The sequence below is a fragment of the Sinohyriopsis cumingii genome, chromosome 12, assembly GCF_028554795.1.
Source record: "Sinohyriopsis cumingii isolate HCF-2022 chromosome 12, ASM2855479v2, whole genome shotgun sequence".
Lineage (NCBI taxonomy): Eukaryota > Metazoa > Mollusca > Bivalvia > Unionida > Unionidae > Sinohyriopsis > Sinohyriopsis cumingii.
In genome coordinates, this window is record NC_142972.1 from 57,673,443 (window position 1) to 57,696,038 (window position 22,596).

The 22,596-nt window shown below is 38.1% G+C and overlaps 1 protein-coding gene across 3 annotated transcripts in view; it reads right to left on the reverse strand.

Moving 5' to 3' along the window:
• The window catches only part of LOC149786526 (uncharacterized), a 222,868-nt gene that overhangs the window by 171,233 nt on the left and 29,039 nt on the right, over positions 1 to 22,596 (reverse strand). For all 3 annotated transcript variants that reach the window (XM_089977028.1, XM_089977029.1, XM_089977030.1), the window contains exons 4-7: positions 12,746 to 12,869; positions 8,780 to 8,860; positions 2,041 to 2,085; positions 118 to 213 (exon numbers count right to left, since the gene is read on the reverse strand). In XM_089977028.1, coding sequence (XP_089833154.1) covers positions 118 to 213; positions 2,041 to 2,085; positions 8,780 to 8,860; positions 12,746 to 12,869 — 346 coding nt within the window. The remainder of the gene's footprint in view (positions 1 to 117; positions 214 to 2,040; positions 2,086 to 8,779; positions 8,861 to 12,745; positions 12,870 to 22,596) is intronic.

Consider the following 22,596-nt stretch of genomic DNA (forward strand, 5'->3'; position numbering starts at 1 on the left):
TACATGCACAGTGATAATTTTGTGGCAAAACCTTGTGTCTTGTTTTTCATTTTCAATGTTGATAAATAAAATATCCTCATCCCTGTTGATATAATCAATGATATAACAAGTTCCTACCTTGTACACAATGGTGTAGGCTGAAAGACTGCAGATGTAGTACCTCAGACCTTGTGCTGGAATATGATGGGACGAGTACTTCCTCAACAGATACACCTGAAACAGGAAGTGTGTTATTGGTTTTCATGTTATTTTTTTAAAACTATGATTCACAAATTTTTCATTACTACTAATTTCTTCTGCTAATTGCTGAGGACAAGTAAAAATATAAAAAAATAAAACAAAGCCATTTTCATGTTACTTGGATTATAAGCCTTTTAAAAAGAAACAATACGATGAATTCTAAAACGTTCCACAGCTGGATTTTAAGTGTACATCACAAGTAATGAAATGTAAAACTTGTAAAATCATTATGTTCATAAGCAATACACATTCTGATAAAATTGTTCTGAAAAACAAAAGATTACATTTCTTGCCTCCAAATACTTCACATTTGCAGCCAATGGAACAAGGAGTGATCTACGCTTTCAAAGCTTATGTATTTTGTTATCCTGAGAGTATGCAAAACTTAGAAACAATGATGGAGAGTACCACAGTTCTTCAGATTGGTCAATGAAAACTGGCAACATTTGACCAATATTTCTCAAGACAGTTACTTGTGTAAGCACTTTCTTAATGAAGCTGTATAATAACAGTAACTGATGTGCATCTCCATTAATTTGTGTCAAGTTGTTATATGTACTGAACAATACAGATACATTAATTTTTTCAATATGTCATGTGTATCTGCTTTAATTCTGCGGTGTTTTAATCATATGATGTGCCAAAAAATTATAAAACTGCAACAATATTAATTCCTTCTTGATAGTATGCCCTGACAGGCATTGGTATAAAAGGTCACCAGTTTGGGAATGGATTCTCTTCTTTCAGCACTTCTGAAAAGTGAACCCTCTGAAAACTAGACATTTCCTGTGAATGTCTAGTTTCGGTTCAATGTACCATTTTTGTATTAGACAAAGTGGCCTCTGATCATGGGTAGCCAGACTTGAGAAGGGCCTTTAAATGAAGGGTAAAAGGGCCTTTTAAATAAATAGCAGAAGGGCCTTTAAAATGAAGGGTAAAAGGGTCTTTAAAATGATGGGTAAAAGGGCTTTTTAAATAAAGGGTAGAAGAGCCTCTTAAATGAAGGGTAATTGTACAAGAGATGATAGATCACAGCAACAAAATAAAATGGCAACTCTCTCTCTCTCATACATGTAAATCCAAGTATTTCAGAGAGAATTGGCTTTTTCATATCTTTCCTTAAAACTATCTGAACACCTTGTGTGTGTGTGTGTGTGTGTGTGTATATATATATATATATATATATATATATATATATATATATATATATATATGTATGTGTGTGTGTGTGTGTGTGTGTGTGTGTGAGGAAATGGCCTTTAAGCCAACATTGTCCTCAAACCATTGGTTTTCATCATTGAACAGACATGCCAATTTCCGTCAGGTTTTCACAGGTAGATGCTTCAAGATAGCACTTCCCGTTTGGAAGAAAATGGCATGTAATCCTCTCCCCCCATATAGCTATATGATTTAATGGCACATCAGCACAATCCTGGCTATATAATACCAAATAAGGTATCCACAAAATGACATTCAAAACAAAGATGAAGGTTAAAAAAAAGGTAAAATCCTTCCAATACAAATTCGACTTTTTTTATATAAACTGCAAGGTACTTTTCAGTGGATTGTCATCACGAGATACCTCCATGGAAAAAAAATTGCCTCCATTACTTTCCTCCAACAACATGCAGAAGGGCAGATCAGGTCCATTCTATATCATTAAACCTGCTGTGGAACAGACAGTAAATTTCATTCCATAAATTTAATGTGCATCACACATGCTGCCAAATAGTTTTCAAAATTCTGAACATGCCAATTTTCAAAAAGAATACATTTAAACAAAATAAATAAAACCAATACCTGTCTTCCAAATTCTTGACTGTCCTCACTTCCTGTCACAAACACCTGCAAATAAGAAGGCACCCTTTTCTTTAACAAATGATATCATCAAAATGCATACTGATATCATCAAAATGCATTCTAATTAATGTAAGGCACATAAACATGAAAAACAGTTTTAATGTAAAGAGCAGACTTTTTTAGTTCTAAACAATCACAAGGACAGAGATAGTACCATACAAACCTGCCAACTTTTGGGGCTCAAAAGGGCATATTCTTAAGTGGGGGGGGGGGAGGCTCAGTGCATAACCCTCAAAAAAGTAATGTCATACAATGGAGAACAAGTTATCTATTTGTGTAAATTCAATAGAAAATGACTAGAAATATAACATGAATAAACTAAAATGATTTCTTTTGGAGCATTCTGCTATGCCTTCAAAAGAACTTGGTTACTTGGTACTTTCAATCATCACTACACATACACACACACATGTACACTCACATATTTACAACAATACAAACATCACATAAAATGTTAAAAAATACATCCAATGTAACACAGTTTTCGCTACTCTAAATGGGTAAATGGGTCATGGAGTTGGGGCATCAAAGGTTATGCAGACATTATTTAAGTTCAATATTGCACTCATCAAAGACTGGATGGTACAGATGTTCAAACTTCTACAACTGTTGAATTATTTCAACACAGAAAATGATATTTTGGCATCAATATTGCAGTGAGGCATTGTCAAACATGAAGAAGCCACACTAGTCAGAATGTTTAAACATGAAAATTACTTTTGGGACTGAGCTCTGCATTCATGCATTGTACTGATGCTGAGTGATGTTATGTACTATGTAGATGGACACTGCATGATCCACACTGGCTAATGTTGATGCGTTTGCAGCATGTACAAGAATACAATTTTCCTGCTTGCTGATGTGCATCACAAAGTCAAACTCCATCAACCAGGACTTTTACAATTTCATTTTGCTTAGCTTTGCTCATATTGCTTTTCACTCATATTTCCCCCAAGACACAGCTGCTTTTCAACATTTTGCTGCTAAAAATGAATCCCACTTCCACACCGTTGCAACCACCAAATTAATGATATTTTACATGTTAAATATAAAGTAAAATTTTACTTCAAGAAAATTTGCAACTGATCACAAACTAGCCAATAATCAATAAAAAGACTGCTTAAACATTATCTTGTCAGGCAAATGAAGAGTAATAACTTTTGTTTCTTCAACTAATATCTCTCTGATTTACCTAACTTCAAACAAATTGGGGTGTTCAAATCTTTTCTACTTTACCTATGCAAATTTCTTTAATGGGTGCACCCACAAAGGTTTCTTCACACAATATCACACTAGCTACTGTCAATTAAGTAATATGAATAAGGATGATTGTTTCTCTCTGGCTGATTTAACTTTTAATGGTACCATATCAATTAGAATAACTGGCTGCATGATAGAGATGGTACCATGTCAATTAGAATAACTGGCTGCATGATAGAGATGGTACCATGTCAATTAGAATAACTGGCTGCATGATAGAGATGGTACCATGCCAATAAGAGTACCTGGCTGCATGATAGAGATGGTACCATGCCAATCATAGTACCTGGCTGCATGATAGAGATGGTACCATGTCAATCAGAGTACCTGGCTGCATGATAGAGATGGTACCAATTCAATTAAAGTAACTGTCTGCATGATAGAGATGGTACCATGTCAAACTGAGTAAATGGCTGAATGACAGATGGTACCATGTCAATCTGAGTAACTGGCTGCATGACAGATGGTATGTCAGAGTAACTGGCTGCATGATAGAGATGGTACCATGTCAATTAGATTAACTGGCTGCATGATAGAGATGGTACCGTGTCAATCAGAGTAACTGGCTACATGATAGAGACGGTACCATGTCAATTAGAGTAACTGGCTGCATGATAGGGATGGAACCACATTATTCAGAGTAACAGGTCGAATGAATGAGATGGTAACTTGTGAATTAGAGTAAACTGGATGCATGACAGAGATGGTACCTTGTGAATTAGAGTAACTGGCTGGATTTTTTAATAAAGATGATCTGATTATTATTCTTTAAAACCTCAAAGCAAAATGTGAAATAAAGTATGTTAAAGTCAAATCCACAACATAGCCATGGTTTTGCAGTACTAACCAGGAACTTGTTCACTTTAATAACTGCTGGACTGTTTAGACAGCCTTGTTTGTACTCATATGATTTCAGCCATTTGACCAAGTTGTGACCAATGTTTATACTGCTAAATAGAAGCAAGATGGCTAACACAGGATGCTATATTTAGCCATAGTTTAGATACTGAAGCAAAATGGTGGAAAGGTGCTGACCATCTTTGTTCCCAACCTACCTGTATTCACACATGAACAAATCTATTGCTGGCTGGAATGGATACATCTGATCAGAATGCCAAACACACCCCAGCTCTAATATTCATTCAATGTCTTATTTTACAACTGTCGTCCCATTTAACTCTCTTAAACAAGCACATTAAATGCAGCCAGAATTGCTTTGGCTTTGCCCTAGAGACAAGGGATTGAGAGAGGTTACACCAGTAAGTAACCCATCTTAAGAATGTATAAAAATGACAGTTGTTGTTGTTCTAGGGTTAAATGCCATTTTTCAGCACAAGATAGGCTACACATGGCAGCCAGTATAACTGGTGGAGGAAGAACCCTGAAAATCCCAGGGAAGAACCACCGACCCACGAGAAGCTACTGGAAGGCTTTCCCACGTACCCACGCTAGCCAAGCTTGAGACTCTAACCCTCGCAGACAGAGGTGAGATGGCAGTGATCCAGAACATTGAGCGCTTTAGGACACTCGGGGCCCCTAAAAATGACAGTAACCTATCTTAAGAATGTATCAAAATGATAGTAGCCCATCTTAAGAATGTAAAAAAATTATAGTAAACCATCTGAAGAATGTATAAAAATGATAATTTCCTGTTTACTCAGACAACTGCCAACTTTTGGCTCTCAAACTAAATAAATACTAATGGAAGTCAACAGTAACATCTGAACATTTTTATTCTGAACATCATCCACCCCCATGAAGGTGGGAAGATGGAGGGGAGGGGGTGGCAGCTCATCCTCGTAAAACATCATACCTGAAATGATCTCATAATCATTCTCTCAGTCAACACAAGAGTTCAGGTAAGAAGAACTGACTGATGGATGTACAGACAGATGGAGTTACAGATGAACATGATCAATCACAATACATATGTATTTGCAAAAGTGTAGACACAATGAGGATAGAAATGTGTTATGTTAAATAATGAGTCTTATATTTGCAAGCTCTGCCAACAATGAAATCATAATAAAACATTTCAATTTAACTGACTTTTGGACAAGCTCGTGATTAAGTGATTGAATAATCGGCATGGAGCATGCTAAAATAATAGGAAGTGTATTGGAAAATTACCACACAAAATTCAAGCACATGTAAAACAAGAATCTCTCAATGGGACAGATGTTCTACTGGCCAAAAAGAATTTCCATAAACTCATGCTAAAATCATTTCATCCTCTTAACTGCTAAGTGCTGAAACCATCTATGATAATTTTATTCTATTTTTATCAATAAGATTGTGAAATTAGCTGCTGGTGGACATAATGGATGTCAGATTTTCATTTTTATTTAAATCTGTAAAATGAAAACTATTTATTAATTCCTTTTGGTTTCAAGAAAATCAAGGCTTTTCAAGGTACCCAGACAATATTTTGAATTTCCAAGGTGTGTTGAAGGCCTTGCGGGACAAATTCATTTTAAAGGCTGTTCAAGATCCACAACAGAGTGGAACCAAAAAAATCTACAAACATATCCTAGAAAAAAAGTATTCTGAAAACTAATTTTACTTCAGGTCACAATGATTATAACCTTTGACCTTTTAACTCCAAAATACAAAAAGGCCTATTTCACACCTTAAGTGCAACACTGCAAACTCTGATCAAGGTCTATCGTCAAAACAGACATTGTTAATGCAAAAACCATCTTTCCTCTTTCTGTCACAGTTATCTTGACTTTTATCCTTTTGACTCCAAGATCAATAGACTTCCTTCTTAACCAAAGTGTAACCAATAAACAAACTTTGCTAAAAGTATGAGGTTAAGAACTGAAAATTGTATGCAGAAACATTTTCATTTTTCAGCCAGTGACCTTGATCTTTGATCTTCTGACCCCCAAATTGAAGGTCTTCTTTCCTTACCCCAACTGCAAACCATCAGCAAAGTGTGGGCCAGGTCTGTGATGCAAAACAAGTTTTAATGTGCAGAAACCATTACTTTTAAAGCCAGGTACCTGGCTCTTTTAACCCTTTACCTCATAGAGCATAGTTACAAAGAGCAGCGCACTATAAATAAAACACCTGTTACCTAGTCAACTCCATATGCACAGGCCTGCCTGTGAACTGTTAAGCAATGTAGTGTATGTTACGTTTAACAGCAGTTTTAACAATTTTACATTTTTAGTACACATCTATTATGTTTGAAAAAATTCAAGAGTAAAGTCTGAATGTTATAGCTGTGTAATTATTTTTCACGGAAGAATTTTTTGTGCTTTAAAATCTTGAGAGAACTCGTTCACCGTCATGTCAGTGAGGTCGCATGAAAAATTGTAGCTTCCATTTCTCATACTCAAAATTTACAAGTTTTTCGTCTGTGTCTACATCACTAAGTCATCTGAATTTGATAATTTATAAAAACTAATTGCTGACTACATCAATATCTGAGCCTTTACCTACGTTAATGAATCTTTCATAGTTGTGATTCTAATCATGAAAACTTCATAAGTAATGAATGAAATCTGTGACCACCATTTTGGAGAGTGGAGATTATGACCCAGTTACTTTAAATAGCAGATATCGACCAGTGCATAAACAGTGACCATGTGATCTGATGTAATTGTCATTCGCAGAAATGAATGTAGTATGTAATAGGGGGGTTTTCCCCGAAGGTGGCGCTACGAAAACCAGCTCAAAATGGCTGATGTTTACAGCAGGCATCAAAAGGCGCTTCCATGTGAATGGAGTAGAGGCATCCAAAGACGCTTGCATGAGGTAAAGGGTTAACTTCAAATGAGACAGGCTTCTTCCCTAGCCCAAATGCAAGCCATCCACAAAGCTTGGTAGCAGTACATCATGAAGAACTTGAGGTATTGTGCAAAAATTAAACAGTGAACAAATAGATATGTGGACAAACAACATCAAAAAACAAAATACGCTATGCTTTCTTGCAGCTAATAAAAACTTTAAGAGTTTCAAATAACTATTACCATGCCTGAGAGTTACAGTGAAGACAAGGTGCAAGGATAAAGAACAGTGCTTCCTGATTCTACACTCCAACTATAACAGGTATCGCTAGATGGGTTCCCAACTTACAACCATACAGAAAAACTTGAAACCAAAAACTTTACACAAATTTAGAATGACCTTTACCTTGCTTTGCTGAATTATTCTGAAAATTTTAGTAACATTGTGATCTTGTTTCCTACTGCTACATATACGTATATGATGCCAAATGTGACATGGTTTACTGCTGGACATCCAAATGTGACCAGGTCTACTGCTGGACATCCACATGTGACCAGGTCTACTGCTGGACATCCACAGGTGACCAGGTCTACTGCTGGACATCCAAATGTGACCAGGTCTACTGCTGGACATCCACATGTGACCAGGTCTACTGCTGGACATCCACATGTGACCAGGTCTACTGCTGGACATCCACATGTGACCAGGTCTACTGCTGGACATCCACATGTGACCAGGTCTACTGCTGGACATCCAAATGTGACGAGGTCTACTGCTGGACATCCAAATGTGACGAGGTCTACTGCTAGACATCCAAATATGATGAGGTCTACTGCTGGACATCCAAATGTGACCAGGTCTACTGCTGGACATCCACATGGAATGCTTTTGTGGATCGAAAGTGGCTAAGAAACTAGCAGTAGCTTATGAAACTATAAAAAGCGTTTCTTTCCAATAAATTGTTCCTAATCAAAGGCTATGTTAACGATGTGTTTGAAAGGTAAAAATCATACAATACCAATAAATGTTCCTAATCAAAGGTTATGTTATATATGGGATATGTATTAAAATAAACATTCAACAACATTTACCCATGCAAACTTTGCATCTTTGTGAACTGTAATATAGCAAATGTGGTTCAATATTTAAAGAAATAACCTGGGTCAATATGTCCCATGTTAAATATAAGGAGAGAAATAGAGACTCTTATTTATAATAAACACCCCAAAAGAGTAATTCTTACTGGAATAAATTTATAGGGAATTCCTTAGAAAATCAAATTGATGGAATAGTCAAATTCCATCTGCAAGAGAGAGATACTGTAAATCTAAGTAATGTGTGCATTATACATAAACAAATTCTGTGAATTCATTTATTTTCGTGGGTAGCAATTTTCATGGTTTATGAAAGAATGACATTTTTGCTGGAATACTTTAATCTGTTTATTCGAAAAGTAGTCCAGTGTTTTCCACAAAGAGGATTCAAGCTTTAGTTGGGCCTTTGAATTCAAAGCTTTAAGAAAATGCAAAATCCACTAAAATTCCTGTCAACAAAAATACAATACTTTTACAAACACTGGTTGTTTGAGTGACTACTTCATATTTCCAAGAATTCTAAAGTTTAAACAAGGGAAGTTATTCAATAATAAGATTGTCATTAAAAAAGTGAACATTAGCTATCTCACCTGAAGAATCTGTGGTTCTGTTGTCTTGGCAACACGACCAATAACTGAGTTGTCAACAGCCACTAAGCGCCATCCAATCACCTGTAGCAAAGGAAATGTTTTTTAAAAAAATTTAAGCATATTCCTTCATTCTAAATCTGTGTTCCCTTTTTGTGAATTATACATACAGTCTAATCTGTATCGTATTTACCGAATATGTTGAGACCCTAACAAGTTTGTAAAAAATGTCATGTCCCAGAACTTCCCAAGACTTAGGAAATGAAATAAATTGTGTTCAATTTGCGCAAACAAGCCCCCCCCCCCAACCAGCTGCCACCACATCATCATTTATTCACTTTTTTGGTCGACATTAGCATTTTATTAACGGAAAAATATATCCACGAACTCCGTATAAGTAGCACATGCATCCACAGTGTTATCGCTTTCATCAGACAACTCAACACATTGGTCATTGACGTGAATATTGAGAAATGAATCATGTATGGTTGTCCTCAAAGGTTTTAATGTCATGAGAATGAAAACTGGATCCTGCAAAATCACATACGAATGAGAGAGAGAGAAAGTGAGAATTATCAACCCCATTGCTCGAAAGCACCTGCCATTCATGCATGACAGTATAAGGTACAAAATAACCAAGAGTGTATTATATCCAGGGTAATAATATGACACTATTTTGCAAACTAAAATCATTATTAGAAATACATTCACTGTGAGTACAAATGACAATCATTTTGATTCCATGGGTTACAAAACGTATTATTAAAGCAAGTTAATGCTGTGTATACTATACATATTCTGAAGAACTCAAAACCCCTTTGTGTCAATTATGACTACAGATGGCATATAAATGAAAACCCAGGTGTTGAATAAACACACCTTGTAACAGCCATAAACTCATTTGAAGTTACTGGTAGGATATCAAATACAAAGGTTAATTTATCATAGCATATCAAATATATTCATCTTATTCTTGCAAAATTTCTCTCATTCTTGTTGAAAATCTTTGTCAGAAATTTTGGCAGCAATTTAATGGATGGATGCAGGTAGGTAGGTCAGTAGGTTGGTAGGTAAGTAGGAGAGTAGGTAGGTATGAGGGATCCTAAAATCTGATGACTTTCTTCAGACATTTTTTAAATTACTGTCGTGGCAAGATATTTATGAAAACTATTCAAGAACTGAACATTTTGCTTTTGACTCAATGGTACAGAACCAGATAGACCCTACACTGCCCAGGTCCATATTATCTAAGGACCAGTCCAACAGTTAAGTCTGACATGTAAATATTCACCACAGTACATTTACATTAAACAGAAACAAAATAACCAAGGTTATTGTCATGTTTACCCCGGCCCAGAGTAGCCCAGTTCGAAACATGTATAATCAAGGTAATTCTGACAGGTCATTGTTTGATGTCGAACACTGCCGAAGGCTAGCACTAATCCGTTACGTAAGATTGTTGTGGCTAGAATCGAAGGACCGGACATCGGAGTTGCGAGGCGCCCGATAGCCAGTTATCACCTAGGTGTCGAAATGTTTCCAAGATCAAAAGAAATTGCCTGAAGAAGTGGGAGTGTCCTAACTTCTTTCCCCTGCAAACAGACAGACAGGTTGAACTGGCCGCTAAGACGATTGGACAGGGGCACAGCGCCACCCAATCAGAATCGAGATGGGGGGAGACCTTGATTTGGGTAGAATGATATCCCTGAGTTTTCCGGCAAAAGTTAGTTCACTGAGAGAAATTACCCAGAGAAGAGGTTAGCGTAACTCGTTATTGGCGGGAAAATCTTAGAGCGGGAAATTCTAAGTACAGAAAGCTTCAAAAGGTCAGTAGATATTTGTTCGGTCTTTGTGGAATGCGACTGCATTTTAATTGTAGGTCGTATGTATACTTTATTATTACTAGAATCGTAGTACGAAGAATTACTTTGTTTTGTTAATATGTTTGCATATTTTGAAGAAATGAGTTGATATTTGTAAAGAATTATATAGCTTGCCAGCCGTCGTAAGAGTTAATATTGTAATTTACTATGTGGGTATTTTATAGTAGACTAACACATATGTTCATATGATTATAGATTTTGCCATTGTTGAATATTTGTAATGTACAGACATGCGTCTGATTTTGTCAGATTGTAGTACGATGAGATTAAATATATGTGTGTATATACTGACGTGACGCAATGTATTGATGTCTGTATAACAATTCGCTGATACTGTGTTATTACGCCATTGTTTACCCTGCAAGAAGTGTGTGGGAATTTCGATGTGTATGCATGCGTGGCCGAAACAGTGACAGCTATCTGATGGTTAATTGTCGTTATAGTGTGAGGTGAGGTTCGATAAAACATTTGTTAACGCCTTGTGGTTTTTCACAGGAAGCTTTGAGGGACAGACCAGTTAAAGTTTGGTCCCGTAGTCTCGGAGAGAGAGACGGAGGAAAGGAGAAGAAAGGAGAGAAGAAAGGTGGAGTGAAGTCTGGGAGCAGAATTGGAGGAGGAGATAATAGAGAGGGAAAGGAGAAGAAAGGAGAAGTTGAAGTCTGGAGCGAAGCTGGAGGAGATAGTAGAGAGGAAACAGAGACAAAGAAGGAGTTAGAGGAACGGAAAGAAGGAAGAATCAGCGGGAAGAAATAGATGAGTAGATGCAAGGACAGGGGGAAAATCGAACTCACACTGTAAATCACGGGATGAATTAGGCTGTCACTTGGTCGAGGGAAAGACGAGTGATTGGAAGTTATCGTTTTTAAATTATCACATTTAGTAAATTGTTATTGATTGAATTTCATCTTCGTGTTCTCTATAATTTAACTGTCGGCATTGCTGACTGGGGGCTCAGAGCTGTAAATCTACATCATCACTAATTTAACTTTCTAACCTAACGAGCCAGGGTGGAACTTTCAATTTAATTTAATTAAATTATATTGGGAGAACCCCACCCCAATACGACAGAACGTCACAGTTATGCAAAACTGAAAATTCAAAAAACTTATGCTGCATTGATGCCTTGAAGGAACAAACTACGGAGTTGAGGAAAGATGTGCAGTCATGACTATGGAGTTGAGGAAAAAAGTACAGTCATGATATGGAGTTTAGAACAGATGCACAGCCATGACTATAGAGTTGCGTAAAGATGTACAGCCATGACTATGGCTGTTGTTGTTGTTATAGGGTTTAACGCCATTTTTCAGCACAAGATAGACTATACATGGCGCCAGTATCAATGGTGGAGGAAGAACCCTGGAAAACCAAGGAAAGAACCACAGACCCACAAAAAGCTACTGGCAAGCTTTCTCACATACCCACATCGGCCAAGCCCAAGACTCAAACCCACACAGACACAGGTGAGACAGCAGTGATCCATAACAGTGAGTACTTTAGACCACTCGGACACTTGAGGTCCCCCCATGACTATGGAGTTGAGATGTACAGCCATGACTATGGAATTGAGAAAAGATGTAAAGCCATGACTATGGAGGTGAGGTATGATAAACCATCATGACTATCGAGTTGAGAAAGATGTATAACCATGACAGTAAATGAAATCTGTCCCAAATCTAGACCATTCTTTTGCAGAGTGTTACAAGCTAAGCTAAAGAGGAGAAAGGTTTTCCAGCTTTAATCACCCCATATGTGGTGCTCAAAAGGCATTCAAGCCTCCGCTTCTGATCTGGCATCAGGTCTGTAATCAGGGTCTTAATGATTGGGGACAGTATTTCATTTACTAGCAATAACCATTCTGGTGCAAGAAATATGTCCTTTGCTTGTTTCATGTGCTATAAATGAGTCTGTTCTAAAACAGGACATGGCTTTGAATACAGAACTGGAATGATTTGCTGACTATGGGTGTGCCATATCTGCTGAACAAAACAAAATAGGCCTATTGTCATGATACTCAGCCTGGCTTTTCTAAGTCTTTTTTCCAGTGATCATAAAGATTACTGTCAGTGATAAAGACAAAGGAAGTTACCTTTATTCCAAAGTCTGTTGCCATCTTGGTGAATACTTGTTTTACTTCCTCAGTCTCTCTGTGATCTATGAACATAAGCCCAGTAGCATAAGTTTCAGGTTTAGGGAGAGTCACTCCCAGCTCACTGCAACAGACAACACAAAATTTAATTAAAAGAAAATTCAGATAAATTCTTAATTGCAGGTGAAATTTAGTATAGAATGCACCGGACTTGTAAAAACTGGAGAAAAAAAATTTGCGCTTTTTTTCTCAATCATACATTTTTGGAGATTTTGAAGAACAGATAAACAATGGGGACAAGGTTTCTTCACAAGTTAGCAGCAACTATAAAATGGAAAACTGATAACCAGAAACTCACTGTACTAGAAGCAAAAAGGTGCAACAATGTACTCAGCCAGCCAGCCGTTCATATATCAAAATGGTACTCAAGGCAGTTCTTGTTTTTATTTCTTGAACTGTTCATTTTATTGCTCAGGAGTCTGGTTTCTCAGGAAAAGGTACAACTGCCAAATTTATTGTGTCACTGCTTGTATCAAGTCATTATTCATCACATCCAACAATGTCCTTCAGGGAATGAGTGAATGTACAAGAGAAATGAGAAAATACCATATAACTGCTAATTGCACAGACCCAGATCTGCCATTGTGTAATGCAATGGCATATCTGGGTCTGTGCAGTTTGCTATGAATAATAAGTAGAACAAATAATACAGACCCTGATCTGTAAGTGCATTATGCTATGGCAGATAAAGATCTCTGTTGTTTGCAGTCTGAAGCAAGTGTAGATGGTAAGCTCATGTCATGAATCCTAAATGTATTATAATTTCAAGTACTTACTTATCATCTCCCAAAACACTGATTAGTATTTCATTGTCAAGTAAAGGTAAATGCCTTATATTTTTAATGGACTTTTAAAATGAGAACATGCTACAGGGGTATTTCTCGAACAAGACATTACGAGACAGAAATATAGAGAAACTTGTCTCTTACAAAAATCAAAGTAAATCACCAAGTAATTTATTTGATTTTTGCACTTTATGGACTCTAGCACAATATTAAGTCCAATTACTTCAAATTCACTTTGAGTGAAAAATATATGTGCAATGTACTTCCATTTGCAATAACAGTGAAATTAAATTACATACAGACAAGAGTTTTGCACAAAAAAGTCAAAGTAAATTTATTAAGACTGTATTTCCTAAACAGGTTGGGTTAAAACAACAGCATATAAAGTCAAGATAAAGTTAGTGGAACTTAGCGATACAATTTTAGCCAGTGTATACTGGTGTTTTAAACTGGTTTCCAAGTATAATGGTTAGGACAAACTTCATGAATGATCACAAAAGTCGTATCAGAAGCAAGTGTTACAGAAAAAGTGAACCCAACAAGTTTTGCAGAATTCAACAAACAATTTATTTATATCGAATACAAAGTGAAAATGTAAAAGGAATGTACAATATTGTGAATTAAATCACAAATAATACTAAATGTTCAATCACAATTTAAAAAGTATATGATGTTCCAAGATTCTTGAATTTGCTGATGTACCAATAGTCTTTATGTATCACAATGATATAATCCAGAATGTCTTTAAATAAATTCACAATAATCCCAAAGTAGAATTTTAATCTGAAAACTGTCAATGAGAACTTTGTAATTCCAATGAATAATTTAAATAAATTAATTCCTCTCAAAATAATATCTGAACACAACTAAAAGTAATTCCATGAATGCTATTAACATAGGAAAAATAATTGCCCACCCAGTCCCTTAGTCACAGACTGTCACCTGACCTACGACACAACAAAATACTAAGGATGTGGGCCTATTTCCAATCAAATTCAAAAAACAAGTTCTCTTCCATAAAATACCAACATGTTAAACAAGGTCACACCTTGAACTTCATTCAAGTAAACTTCATGACAAAAATCAGGCAGACAATAGAATTTCCAAGGAAAGAACCAAGGTCCTGAACTCAAATAAAAAATAAACAGAATTTTAAAAAATTAAAGTAATCAGGTAGGCCCAAATTCTAACACTCAATTAAGACAAGGTCAAACACACAATACAAGATGACATACAATGTAATAATCCAGATTCCTGGTGATGTCATAAAATATTAAGTCATATTAAGTAGTTCATTGCTATCTGGTTTCTAACTTGCATTAGAACTTTGCCACCTTTAACATATATACACAGTTGTGTTCCAAGATTAGAGTATAGTAATTAAAAATAGGTATAAATAATTAACTGCCAGTGGAAAAAAGTCAATTAAATTTGTTAAATTTTCAAAACATTACTAAATTTGTTCAGTCCAAAACCATTCACATTTAGTATTAATTAACCTCCTTGCGTGAAGTTGTAAGCTGAGGTTACTGAACTGTAACATTAACTACTGTGCTTTGAATAGATAACACACCAGTGTAGAGACCTGTGCATGTGCTTTTATATACAGGTACAGGGCCTGTTTCAGGTTTGTTTGAGCAGCAGGGGGGGCGAATCCGACATTTTGTCCAATCGTTATTTTGCTTAATTAATACTTTCTGCACTCAGCGGATCCGGTGTCGTCAGCGCCCGGTAAAAAAAAAACGACGACGGTCCATCCTACACGACGGTGACGTCATCTGGTTTAATACACTTTCTGCGCGCCGATCCCAGCGTCGTCAGCGTCCGGTAAACACAGCGACGACCGCGTCGATGTCATTTCCCCCCCTGCTGCTAAGAAGTTATTTACAGTGATCTTACAAACAGAGTGATTACTAACTCCTCCTCTTGTAGATCAATTAGGTTATTTGACTGATCGGTAAGTCTAAAATTAATTCTCGTTAAAAACCGATTATGGCATCGCATATAGACCGGATTAATCGGGCTCTTAACGATTAAGAATCCGGGAGGGGCTGTTGGTGAAAATGAATAAAGGATATATCCCTGTTGAGCTTGATTTGATTGCTTGATATCTACCTGGTAACTCCCTTCGATAACATCACACACTAGATTGATTGCTATCACCGATGCGATATTTACGTTGTATGGGGCAATATGCCTACCGCCATCTCCGTTATCGTGTCTGAGGATAGTTGATGGACCGAAAAAATCATTAAGAGACTTTCTTAGTTCTGGCGCGTTGTATCCTGGAAACTTGAAATCGGGTAAATCGGCTTCTGTGATATTATACTCGGTTAGGAATTTTTGTTTATTATCATCGCTGCTATCGGATATTATTTTAACGATTCGTTCATTGATATATTCCATGTCTGATATAAGTTGATTTAACACCTCAACGTGTTTTTGTGCTTTTGTTTTCCGTAGTTGTTCTAGTTGCAATCGGTAATTACGATTAATTTCGGTAAAAGCATTATCGATATCATTTAAATTAACTGTGAGTATGACGAGCGATTCAGGAGTTTCCTTATACTGAAAATACCATTCAATGGTATTCCTGTCTTGAAACATAAACTCGCTGGGTAATAACGAGTTTTTTATAATAGACAAATCATCTCGATAACTGGGATTAATTTCATGATACGATTGCGCATTCGTGTGCAAGTCCGCGGAGATTTCATTAGGTGGATTCATGGGCCAACCTAGTATGGTTCTTATTGAACTGTTATAAATATCAACCATATACCCCGGTGTGCTTATTTCAATCGTCGACGATAACGTCGGTTCATGAACCGTAATAGCGATTTTTGATTCTTTTCCTGTGATCGATTTTATCCTGCGTTGAAATTCTTTATTGATTTGTTCTACTTGGTATGACCCAGTTGGTATTGTAACCTCCTTCCAGTCTGGGGTCCCATCGGGTTTATTTGTCCATGCAAAAACCAGCGAGTTATTAAGTTGTTGTCCGTTAAATGCTTCCGCTCGGATATTAGGCCAACTGTGATATATTCGCAATTTTGCCAGCGCTATTTCCTTCACTGGAATCGGAGAAGGGAAGTTTACACTGAATTCTGGCTTCGTTGATGTTATCGATATCATACTTGTTTGTACCGGAGTGGTGTTCTCCGCGATCCGTTGAAGTAATTGAAACCCTTCGGGGTTCAGCGACATTATTATTATTCGTCGTTTCTAGTGTTTAATTTCAACACCGAATATTAACAACCTGCTTGTTTTCAGGAGAATGTTTTAAGCCCATTGAAGTGGTTTCAGCCACGTGGTTTCCAGCTTCCAGTTGAAAATCCTCGATTTTTGACATCGCGGAGTCATACAACTGGACCATCGTGGAGAATTCAACATCGGATATAAACGAATTATCTATCGCCAACGAGATCAACCCGGATAATTTCGAGTACGCGTCGGATACTATTTGATGTTTTACTGTATACTCGTTGAGTTTTTTCTGAGAACACGATGATATCTTTCTAGTGATTGCGTTGGCGACTCCAGCAATTGTTGTCGCCGCGGAGATAGCGATTGGAACAGCGATCGGGGCCATCATGGTCACCGTGGATAAAATAACACCGGTACCGGCTATTATACCCGACACCGAGTACACGACCGCGTCGATGGTGGTTATTTTTCGACGGTATTTTTTTATTTTTACACGGTATTGTTCGGAAAGCGTTTTCAAATTCGCGGAGAATTCTTTTACGGTATTGAATCGATACTGATGTAACGTCGGTGATACCTCTGATTCAATTACCTTGGTGGTCATTTTTATTTTAAAAGAGCTAGTGTTTTTAATTACTTAGATCCGCTACAAATTCCACATACCATGTAATGTTTGACAAGGTTAAATTTCTATCAACGGCTTTAATTGTAAACGGTTCAGTTGCGTTCTTGTTTATAATTGTTGATATTGTATTGTTAAACCCGGATGAACTCGACGATAATATATTAAACTGCATCATTGAAACCAGTGTCAATCGATAAATACCCTTGACGGTTGCGGTGATATTTATTATATTCTGTGTAGGAGTCCAGATAAATGTTCCATGCCGAATTGTGTATACCGAGTTGATGGTGTTTTCATGAGGGGTTTTTATTTTTGTCACCTTCGGTAGTCTGTCTTTAATCGCTGCAACATCAGTTTTGATTGTTCCTATTTCATATGCATGCGCGTCTATACCCCTTTTGTTCGCTGTAACATCAAGTTTGATTATTCCTATTTCCTGTCCATATGTGTATACATTTTTTTTGTTCGCTTCAATATAAGTTTTGATTGTTCCTATTTCCTGTGTATGCGCGTCTATATTTTTTTTGTTCGCTTCAATATCAGTTTTGATTGTTCCTATTTCCTGTGTATGCGCGTCTACACTCTTTTTGTTCGCTGCAACATTAGTTTTGATTGTTCCTATTTCCTGTGTATGCGCGTCTACACTCTTTTTGTTCGCTGCAACATCAGTTTTGATTGTTCCTATTTCCTGTGTATGCGCGTCTACACTCTTTTTGTTCGCTGCAACATTAGTTTTGATTGTTCCTATTTCCTGTATATGCACGTATAACCCCGCTTTGATCGTTTCAACATCAGTTTTGATTGTTTCTATTTCCTGTCCATAGGCAGTGATATCATTTATAGTTATTGTAATTTCATCCGGTTTGGTATTTTTTTTACCAAAGAATTTATCAATGGTGTTATCAGCCCTGTTAAAATTTTTTCGTAACGTGTAAAATTGGCCCGACAGCGTTGTAAACTCCGAAATAGTACTTTTTATCCCCACAAGATTCGGTTCGGTCAACGTCGGGGTTCCAAAAAAACTAGCAGTAGTGAATTGTATATCGGTGACAGACTTTTGTATCCCCTCGAACTGATTTGCTTGCGCATTAAATTTATCATAGAAATTTTTTAACGAATTCGACATGGTTATATAATTGTCGCCAAGTGTACTTATTTTTCCATTTATCGTCAAGATGGATTCACCTGATTTAAGTCGTCCGTCATCGGTATACAACGCGATATTGTTCTCGGCGGCATCACGCTGTCGTATTAAAACGTCATTCAGCGACACATTACTGGATTTCAGTTTACCCTGGCGGTCTTGAAATACAACTATTTCGCCCGGGTCAACACTGGTTAAATTTAACGTATCAGCGATTTCATCCTCGATTAGTTTTTTTATGTCATCGGTGGCGAGCGTTTCCGTGGATGCTTTCAGCGCCGAAACCGGTCGTCCCCAGATATCAATCATTATTATTGTAAAAAAAAAACAGTTTTTAATTAACCCGCCGGGCCTCTACGACCCCACTAGTGTATTCGTTTACAACCACATGAGGTGGTTTCCGCGATGATGAAATCTCCGCGAGTACGTTCAATACCTCACGGCCGCATATCGGTGGGTCACTTAATTGTTGTGTTGGCAGCGTGGAATAAAAAACCGGGCCTGAACACGCCCGGATATACCGCATGAACTCGTTTGGCGGGGCTAGCCCGTATGAATCAAAATAGACGATCGCACGCGGATCAATTGCGTATGCAACCCAATGAGTCCCCGCTCCGGAGGATTTATCGAGGTTAATTATACCGGTTTCAATATTCCTTGGTTTTGTCGGTAATTGATCCCTCATAAAAACACCTCTGAAGTTTTTTATCGCTAACGCGTTTGCGGCATCTATTAAATCAAAATTAGACATAGGAGTCATTAAACGGTTCCCGGTAGTCTTAGACCCTTCCCCGAGTACCATGAATACGGGGTTCCCGGTAGTCTTAGACCCTTTCCGGCTACGGGTCGTTTTTTTTTATAGCCTTTCCCGGTTGCCTTCTTCAATGCCATTCCCGCCGCGGTACCAACGGCTCCTAACGCCGCCGCCTTCGCCACTGCTGGGGCTGCCGCGGCAATCAACGCTGGAATCGCAGCTAACAGCGGAAATATCCCACCGGTCTTTTCCATGTTTTTAATCGCTGCGGCCGAAAAATCTATTTGAACACCCTTTTTATTCTTCATCGCATCATTGAAATATTTTATTTGACGCGCCGTCAACGATATCTTATGATTACCACCTGCCATCTGTGACGGCTTCAGCGTTATTGTGGTTCCACATTGTTTAGCCGACTTTGATCGTAATTTCTTGACTTGACCATCGGTCAACTCTACACCGACAACATGTTTTCCACTGGTGCATCAACGATTCTCATTCGTCCACCAACACCTTCCAACAGCATTGATTTATCGCTGAGAATGACAGCAACCGCTCTATAATTAACACCACCCGGGGATATACGAGCTCGGAAGTGTATATCAACGACGGACTGTCTCGTTAAATCAAGATGTTCCAGCGAAAAGTAATAAATCGGATACAGGTTTTTAAAATCAAGTTGTGATATTTGCAAACCGGTGTCGACGTTTTGATCACGACCCATATATGACAGCAATCGATGGTACACACGTGCGACATGGTTGTCGCCGTAATTAAGCTGTATATCCTCTGATGGTTCCTGTTGTCCGTTTATTCTCAGCGAAACCTCCCTGACTCCTAATCGATCAAATATCATATGGCTGCGTTCTTGATTATTCAATCGATCCCTATCCTGTAACGCAACAAATATATGACGCGGGGCTGAAACGCCTTGTTTTGATGCTAGGTGCCATGTAAATGTATCGGCGACATTATCCTCTTTAGCATCAGTTGTTACCGCTAGCCAACTCAACAACGATTTTCCCCCCGTTCCATAAATGATAACAATCGTGCTTCCGTGGTAACTGATGGAGTTAACACCGGCATCCACAATGCTATTTTAGTTAAAATGACTTTACCGGCAGCGACACCAGCAGCATGCCATATTGCATTGTTATCATCGCCCCTTCGCGATAGCGCAATTGTATGCTTAGCCCCATAGATAACTTTTCTGACATTTCTGCAAAATCCGAATATGTGATGGAGTGGAATCGCGCATGAAAACTGTCGGCGTTGTCCTTGCAACATCCCTAATCGTGTTGCAAACCCTAGATTAAAATTATCGTTAGTACTTTTTATAATAGTAAATTCAGCGTCTGGTTTTACTCTGCGGTCTGGATTAGCCGCTTCAGCTTGATTATCAACTGCGGTATCTTTTTTCATCAGCACGTTAATGTACTGAATATGATCAGCGTTATTAGTGGTGTCCTTTGCGAACATCATAGATGGGCCCGCCGATCTTGTATAATCATCTGAGTATCTCGCTAGCCCGATTATCGTTGTTGCAACATCAACATCGTTTTCTATTGATTGAATTTCTCGCCCGTCAATAAGATATCTGGCACTCTCAAATAACGCCATGATACCGTTGTTGACGAAGCCAACTTGAACATGACCGTCATTTGCGTATGGTGCATTATCGGCAGCATTTGTTACAAGTTCTCCCTCAATTTCGATAAACGCTTCACACGGCAAAAAGTATTTACTGGTATCTTGGACTTGAAGTTCAATTCGCGATCGTAGGTTGGCTTGTGGTGGTTGATAGGAATAAAATTGATAATCACGGACAGAATCATCCCTGCGCACTGGGGCGTCCATATCAAACGCGGGATCAGCGGTTTGCGCAAACATTTTATTATTTATCATGTTGATGTTTAATTCATCAACGTCGTTTTTGTCGTAAGTTCTTTAAGCCACTTCCCGCTATCGCGTTCATGAGCGCGTTGGTTGTTGCATCGGTGGATGGCTTTGCCAGAGCCGCCAACGACTCTAGTTTTTCTTCCACGGCGTTATTTATTACTTTACTGACATTTGCAGGCATCACTGTCGTTGATGGCATCACCGGTGGTTTCTGTTTTCTTTTTCTCACCAACGACATTAGTTTATCTCGTGCGGCAGAAAATGCCTTTCCGGCAACATCTCCAATAGCGCTGATTCCCTTATCACGAATAACATCAATAGCCTTCATTCCTAATTGTTTGGCTAACGGCGCCACTTTTGGAGCCATTCTTGTAAATAACCCCGCAATGGTGCTACCGAGACCGTCTCCGTACCACGCGCGGTATACAGGCAATCGTGAGTTTACCACGTAGACGCTGACTGGTTTATCATGGTTGTAGTGTATAATCATCTTTATTATAAAAAACACCAGTGTTTTCCAATTAGTGATTGGTCACCAGTGATTGGTCACCAGTGATTGGTCAATCGCTGTAATGACCGTGGTCCACGAGTTCGTCTATGAGCGTTCGATATACATTAATGTCCATGATACCACCGGCAAATAACCGCCTGCAAATATCAGCGGCCTCATTGACTATTTCCGGAGAGTTATTTCCGGCTCGTTTTCCTCCGATTAGTACTTCCAGCCGTGATATATCACTGAGAACACTACCAGGACAAGTAACGTCTTTACCAACAGAGTATCCTTTTCCGTGCTTTGGTCCTTCATTTTTTACTTTATTGTGGAATATTATATAATTATTATCACGCGGTGGTAATACATTTTTATGTTTACTTGCCAAATACACTATTCTTGTCCAGTCCTTTAACGACCTTATATTTTTCTCGTAGCCGCTATTGATATGCTCATCTCGTGCGCCCTTAGCAAAATTTGTAACAGTAAAATTAACTAATTCTTCGTAGCCGAGATTTCTAATTTTATCTATTGCGGACTTTGTAAGTACATTACGGGGTATATTCCCCTCTTTCTCTATTTCTTCCGGTATTTCTTCCGGTATTTCTTCTTCTGGTTCTCTTGCGGTGGCGCCTAGTTCTTCTTCGTCGGCCATTGTAACATAAGGTTCTTGTGGGTCCGTTATAGCGAGTGGTGGCGGCCTCTCCCTCCGTTGGTGTGTTGTAGCAACCGCTATTTTCGCAGGAAGTGTTTCCAGAGACTCTTTTGTTTGCTCGATCTGAGCCGCTATCTTTTCAAGCGCACCGATAACGGGCACAGTTGCACTCTTTATCGGAGCAAAGAGCTGTTCACTTCCAACAGCAAAATCAGTTTGTAGTTGTTGC